The following is a 7192-nucleotide window of genomic DNA, read 5'->3' as shown; positions in this document are numbered from 1 at the left end:
TCGGTTGAATCGAGTTATTGTTTTTTTTTTTTTAATTTAATCCTTTAAAATTAAGTTGATTAAGAATTGGACTTCATGATTTTTTTTCTATTTGCTTTTATGAGATTATCACGGCCTTATGACTTAAGGTCGCGAGTTAAATTGATTGACTTGATTTTTTTTTTTTTTTTAGCCGAGTTTTTTTTTCTCAATTTTATCCTTCAATATTGGATTGAATGAGAATTAAGCTTCATAATTTATTTTAGGTTTGTGTTTTAAGAGATTATTCTGGTTTCATGAGTTAGGTCACAAGTTTGTTCAATTGATTCCAGTGGTTTTATGTATCTTTTTTTTTTAATTAATTTTTTAATCTCATTCTTCAACATTAGATTGATTGTTAATTGAGTTTAATAATTTATTTCAATTTATTTTTTATAAAATTATCTTAATCTTGTATCTAGATTTGACAGGTTAAACCAAGTTGACTCACTTATTTTTTAGATGATTTTTTTTTCAATTTCATTTTTCATGGACTTGAAAATTTGATTTAATAATTTTTTTTTATTTGCTTTCTATAAAGTTATCAGAATCTCATGAATTCAGTAATAAATTTGATAGGTTTGTTAGATTCAATCTACAATATCATCATTTCAATATTTAAAAAAGATAATTTGATTTTTTTTAGTAAAATATAATTTTTATCGGTGATTTGAGTTGGATGCGGAAGAATAATGAAGTTGATCGACCAATAACGATTCAATGCAGAGCACCTAAATCTGATTTTGGTTCCACCTCTTGCACGGATCAGATTATGCACCACCTTCCAGTAGGAAGCAGAGGAATTTACATGACAGGAGAAGTCACGCACTATGGATCAGATACCCTCAATTCTACCAAACAAATAGGGCCTCCGAAATTTCAGGGTAGGGTCTAATCCGGTTTTTACCTAGGCAAATAACAGGAGGCTGTTTTGAACAGCACAAAAGCAACTCACTAGCAACTTGACATAAATTAGTGCCCATGCTTTAACTCAAAAGCTATTTTAGACAGGAAAACATACATGAAAATGACAATGTTCCTTGTCCCTGGAGTTAATAGCAGAGCTCCTTCCCAAATCCAACCAGCCCTGCGGGAAGACCAGAAGACGACTAGGCAGGTTAAAAAGGAGGGTCTAGCTCATGAACCTTTCAAATAGTATTTTCCCCAAGTTTTATTAACTAAATAGGCGTGTATAATTACAAAAACAGGCCAATTTAATAAATAAAAAAAACATCTATCCTTTAACCTGATTCTCCAATTCAATTATGAATAAACCAAGGAAAAAAAGGCAGAAAAGGTGGACAAGAAAGAATTTTTACATTTCACTCAATCACTAGTAACGGGTGCTTGGATCAAAGCAGCCATACAAAACGAGAAGCAGCAGAAGCACCATTGCCAGCAGGCATGCATCTAAGGGTACAACGTATCATTGTCCTATTCCATCACAACCTTACATAAATCACTGCTGCTCATCATCTGGCTGCTCCTCCCCAAAACCCCGTTGTGCAATTCTGTAATATAGTATGCCCATAGTTGCCATACAAGCCCTGCAAGAGATCACACCACGCTTGAATTAGTGAAAACAGTTATTATAGTGCGCTTGCACTTTATTAAATAGGCTTTTGTGTCTTGTTCTGAAGTGTGGGTTCATTGTTTCAGTTAGAAGTAAATCAATCCACAGATAAACTGTCTATACAGAAAGAAAAAAAAAAACCACTGTTCAAGTTTGGAAGCCTTTATGTGGGCAATTATAGACAGTCCACAAGTACCAAATCAACAATCTTTTGTTATCCTGTCAGCCAAACATAATATGATGTTCCAGAAAAGGAGCACAGAAATTACATGATTGCTATAAAGAGGAGGATTTTTCTTGGATCTGTCCTTGAACGTTTTTGCCTTGTACGACCTTCTGAGGGATCATCTGCATTTGATGCATCTTTACGTGGAGGTGCAGTAACTGGTAAAATTGGTAATGCACTGGACCAGAAAGGAAGCAAAGCTCTGAGGAACTTGTGACGAAATGAACCTGGGTGAAATGAGTTGAAACTGAGATGGTGTATGAAACCAGAGAAAATTAGAGAAGAAGATTGATATAAATATTTTTTTGATATCACCATATCAAAGACAAAGAGTCGAGATTCGCTGAGTATGGCTGTGTTTCTAGTTTACGAACTTCTAATGAACTGCTCACAGAATAAACAAACTATTGGAAATGAATAGTGAATAGGATAAGATTATAAAAGGTGAGGGTAGGTTTGCAAATATTGGTTTCGTAAAAAGCTCAGCAAGTTTCATCATATGATTTGAAATGAACTTCATATATATGCAAATTTATACTCACCCCTTCGACTGTACTTTTTATGATTCCCATCTTCATCATCTGCATAGTATGAAAGTTCAGAATTTTGCCGCTCAACATGTACGCCAACCTTCCGTGTTGCAGCAACAGGCTGGTTTGCATTGCAAAACAATACAAGAAATTGAAGTTGGCAAACATTTTTCTTTAAATGAGAGAAAAAAAACTGGGGGAAGGAAGAAAAAAACTCTTACAATGCCAGGACTTGAGTTTTTCATATAATTCCCTGCAGAATTGGGGCTATCAATCTCCACAATATCCGGCACTGAAATTTTAGAAGACCCTGTTCCAGTTTCATCTTTTGTCACCAAGGATGATGAAGAAATGGCAACCAAAGGATCTGAAGTGAATGTGGGAGGTGGTGCCAGCAATGAAACTGGATGATTTCCAAACAAGTTCTTTTCCAAACCCGTCTGCATGTTTGCAAAGAAAAGCAAGTAAAATCCTACTTAACACAAGGAAGAAGACCACATAACTTCAGCCCCTGTTTCAAGGATCCTTAAGCTAGCTATGATTTAACAGAAAATGGATGCCAAATTTCCCCCCTTTAAAATGCAAAAGGTGAAGCTTCCTTTTCTAATCAAATAACAACTCTCATGATAAAGATAAAGCATAAGAATACAGGAATAAAAAGGAGATTTCTAACAGCACCCATGTTCAACCAAAACCTTTATTCCTGCAGTGCAGAAAAACATGGTTCATTTATCAAGACAACTGCAAAGATCTTTCATATGGGGATTCTGTCTGATTGCAAAGTCTATGAGCAATCCAGCACCTATTCAAGAGGTTGTTTGTTTTTGCGTTTCAAACTGTGATTAGGTGTGTTTTAATAGTGCATTTGGCTTGAAAAAGCATCAAATTGATGCTTTTTTTAGTGTTTTTCGATGGTTTTCATGTGCTGATATCAAAACTGAAAAAAAAAAAATCATTTTGATTCATTTTCAAGCAAAAAACACATTGCACAACAATAAAAAACACACACTAAACTGTCAGCCATCATACCAGCAACCTCTAACTATAGTCCACCACATCAGAACCTGTATATCACAATCCTCCATCTGTGCATGTGGCATGTGGGTATGCATGTTTGTGTGAGACAGAGACAAAGCAGAAGTCAAGTTGGCTTAAAACTACCTAGAAAAGGAAGGAAATTTGCAAACTGATTACCTTTGCATTATTAGTATTGCTTTACCCCCAGTGATCTTAACTTTTTATAAGTACAAGCTATTTAATCTAGATGACATTTATGCATTTGCTACAGAAAACAAATCAACAAATAGCACATATATCATACAGGACTTGCAAGAAAGTACATTGGGTTTGGGCTATTTGCATTTGGGTGACTGTTTCAGATTTTGGCATTCAGTGTAATATTGTTTGTTCCATTAACATTGGCCTTAACTTCATCAGTTTAGTGATAACGAGGCTAAAAATATGCTATAAAATTCTTTGCCTTCTAATTTTTTCCACGCTATTACTAAACTAAAAGCATTAAAGTCAACGCTTATGAAAAAAAATACAAGACACTGAACCACCAAAATTTAAGCCTTTGTCACATGAAAATGACCCAGACCATATGGTGAGTATTTTTCATTTTACCCTGTCATAAGTTAGCAGAATGAGGCAAGGAAAGAGGAGGATAATTCCAGACAAGCCATTGAACAAAAAACAAACCCAATAGGTAGAAGAAAACTGAGGGTTCAGTCACATAATATATAAATAACAAGTATTTGACACAAAAACTAATGGAATACAGTAATCCAGAAACCAAGCTAAAACATTACCTGCATTATAGCTTCTTTCAGCTTTGAATGAAAACGGGATCCTGAGTCTTTCACACTTTTGGGAGGCCATATCTGCACCAACAAAACACCATATGGAAATAAACCAAGGCATATAGAAAACTCAGCTACAAGGAACTTCTAAACAGCAATAGCTTAAAAACTGTAAACGTAATTAAATGCTGGTGATGAATTGATATTGCTCTACCGGTGTTGAACACGAAGGGCACACATATCCAGCTGGTGCTGTGTGTGGAGGAAAGCTTTTGATATGTGAAACCAAACAATTTGTGTGTATAACATCTACAATAACACCAAAATAAATAAAATATTATCGCGTGTTTCAGAAAATTTTGCATCTAAGAGTGTAACTATATCAGCAATGTCACGTACGCAAGCAACCCAATCGAGTGGTTTGAGGACCATCCCCCTCTTCAAGCACAGCTTGGCAGGAGCAGCATTTTGGAGGCCAGTCATACTCTCCCTCTATCACCCATTCAGAGTATGTACGAACCTGAAAACAGTGACAGCATTAGCATAGTGTAAGCCAGTAAGCCGTACAGTGAGCTTTACAGAATTTTTCTTTTTAAATTACATATGCAAATACAAACAGGCACACATCTATAGTCCTGAAAAAAGTTGATTTCATGATATGTTTTTGACTTTAACCAGTCAAAAACATCTAATTCTAATAAAACCAAACCTCAGACAGTTTTCAACCAAGAAATTGATGCCAAAAGTTTCAGAAGACACGTTGATATTTCATAGCTCTTTTATTCTTTTTTCTTTTTTCTTTTTGGATGGACGATTTGTCATCTCATCCATAATTTCATGCTTAATGAATGGGTACTGGGTAGGCATTCACTTTGGTAGCTGCCAACAATGTTTCCTCTTCTGCCCTAATCGCATCTCTCCTATAGTTCCTCTCTTTTAGCCAGTACTGCCTGCTAAACTCCAATAACTTTTACTTCTTCACACCCTTTCTTCGCCTTCTATCTCCTTATTCGTTATCATGTCAGACTAAGATATAAAGGAATAAAACCTTTCTCGTGAAAGCAGTCTCGTTACACTTAGATATTTCTTCGTCATCAAGTAGAAACCGTAATGCAGGAATAAGTTTTTTTTCATAAAGTCCGATATAATTACCACACAGATTTGATGCTCTGGAAAGCAGATACATTCCCCACAAACGGGAACTTTGTGCACGAAACAATATAACTTGGTAGCCTGAAACACCAAAAAAAAAATCCTCAATTTAATTCAATCAATCAAAAACGCCTAAGAAATAACGAAGCGTAAAATCATTTACTCTAGATCAGAAATTTGATTCCGAAATTAAGCGACTGATGTGAGTTACAGATCTAAATACAAATCTCGATCGATCAATCGATTAATCAGAAACAATTCAATGAAAGTGAGAGAGAGAGAGAGAGAGAGTGTACCTTACGACATTTGCAGACCACCATTGCAGAGAGCTGGGGATTTTAGCGAGGGAGCTCGAATTTGTTAAATGGCTTAAGGGAGGGAGAGAGATCTAACTGGTAATGAAAAAAAAATCTGACGTTTAATTGTGATGAGTGTTATATTCCTGTTCTTTTTTCTTTTTCTTTTTTAATTTCAGTTAATTTGTATTTAGTTTGTAAGTGCGTGTTAGTGTATAGAAAGGGGGAAAGTCCCTGTGGATATGTAATTTTAGCCATGGAAATCCCTTCTGTTTTCGGATTCTCTCTTGAATTTTTATTTTTTTTAATATTCAAAACGAACTAGTTAAATAGTCGTAATGGGCCTGGTCTAACAAATGGGTCGAGATATTTTAAAATGGGCTCTATAAAGTGGGTTGATAGGCTCATTGGGCTTATATATACTCTTCCTCCTCCTCATCTCTCTGATTTCTCATACAGCAAGCAAAAACGAGGCCAGTGGGATACAGTGCAATGTGCGGTGCTTTTAATGGCAAGGAACACGGTTTCTTTCAGCCCACACTGTGGCACCGGCAGGATGATCCTCTTTCGTCGTCTCTTTTCCCTCTTTGTGCAGTGGGGTTTTCTGCGCTTTCGAAGCAAGCGGAGGAGAGCGGAGCTATTAGAGGCATTCCGATTAGCAGACACACCCCTGAAATATCGCATTTACTCTTTTTTTTCTCCGACGACGGCTTGTAATTCATTATGCAACCACAAATTCTGCAGAGGCTATCAATAACATTTTCCACTCATATCAGTGTGCTTTAGGTCTAGTGATAAACTTTGAGAAATCTGTAATTATGAATGAATACACATTATAGTCAAATTGTTAAAAAATTAAATATGAATAATTAAATTTATATCAAATTTAATGTCAAGTGTATAATTTCTTTTATTTTTTTTTAACGTGGATGTCCGGGTCAGTTTACGTGTACATTAACTAATTTCACGGGTCATGAAGTTAACGATCATGTAAGCTTTCAATAATCATGAAATTTATAAAACTCGAATTAATAATTATTAAAAAATAAATTTAGAATCTGACCAGTTAAAATACAACTCTCAACTTCAAGTGTGTAATTTATTAATTATTCTCTTCTTTGCGTCACATAGAGTTCTCAAGTTCTAGCAAAATTGAGTTGTGATTCCATGTGTTTTAATGTTAAATATTTGTTCTCAATAGTTACCAATCGGAGCTTTAATTGTTATGGAAAAATAAATAATCACTCACCTTATTTATCTAAGTAACTCTTCCTATTCCAGACATCATTAAAAACAAATCAGCATCTCTATTGAATTAGATTTTTTTTAAAAAATTAAACAGTTCCAACTATTTTTTTTTCCCCATTCAATCCCGAACTAACATTGAATGAAGTGCTAAAATGTCTTGCATGGGGAGTTTTATTATGAATAATATAACATTTTATGCTAATAAATTGAATTATGACAAAAAAATTTGTAAAATTCAAAGGTCATCTCTAATCATGAATTGCATAATTTATGTGGAAAATATTGGCAAATTAAATAAAAAAAACAAATACCTAATTAATATTGATTTTACTGGACGCATCAATTTT

General features: G+C 34.7%; 1 protein-coding gene across 3 annotated transcripts; it reads right to left on the bottom strand.

Moving 5' to 3' along the window:
• Positions 1–759: 759 nt before the first annotated feature.
• On the bottom strand, positions 760–5877 carry LOC118055312 (uncharacterized). Of its 3 annotated transcripts, XR_004688638.2 has the most exons (10): positions 5598–5874; positions 5302–5382; positions 4549–4669; positions 4364–4458; positions 4159–4230; positions 2569–2787; positions 2360–2468; positions 1861–2044; positions 1338–1565; positions 760–1105 (listed from the first exon to the last, which is right to left on the bottom strand). XR_004688638.2 is itself a non-coding variant. In XM_073407199.1 (9 exons), exons 1-8 carry the CDS (start codon positions 5619–5621, stop codon positions 1868–1870), a joined length of 918 nt encoding a protein of 305 aa, XP_073263300.1. In that variant the 5' UTR covers positions 5622–5877; the 3' UTR covers positions 1159–1565; positions 1861–1867. The 3 variants fall into 3 exon arrangements, 2 of the variants coding, with proteins under 2 accessions (XP_073263300.1, XP_034923067.1); XM_073407199.1 differs by lacking the exon at positions 760–1105 and having other exon boundaries at positions 1159–1565; positions 1861–2064; positions 5598–5877; XM_035067176.2 differs by lacking the exon at positions 760–1105 and having other exon boundaries at positions 1159–1565.
• Positions 5878–7192: the final 1315 nt, after the last annotated feature.

This window comes from Populus alba, chromosome 1 (assembly GCF_005239225.2).
Source record: "Populus alba chromosome 1, ASM523922v2, whole genome shotgun sequence".
NCBI classification, from domain to species: Eukaryota; Viridiplantae; Streptophyta; class Magnoliopsida; order Malpighiales; family Salicaceae; genus Populus; species Populus alba.
The sequence above is the reverse complement of the archived record's forward strand: the minus strand, read 5'-3'. Positions and strand labels throughout refer to the sequence as shown.

Excerpts from the sequence above, each read along its gene's own strand:
- LOC118055312 (XM_035067176.2), bottom strand. The coding sequence starts at position 5,621 with ATGGTGGTCTGCAAATGTCGTAAG. Across the intron at positions 2,469-2,568 it reads AAAACTCAAGTCCTGGCATT|CCTGTTGCTGCAACACGGAA; the intron begins GTAAGAGTTTTT and ends AATGCAAACCAG. Across the intron at positions 2,045-2,359 it reads TAAAAAGTACAGTCGAAGGG|GTTCATTTCGTCACAAGTTC; the intron begins GTGAGTATAAAT and ends CATTTCACCCAG.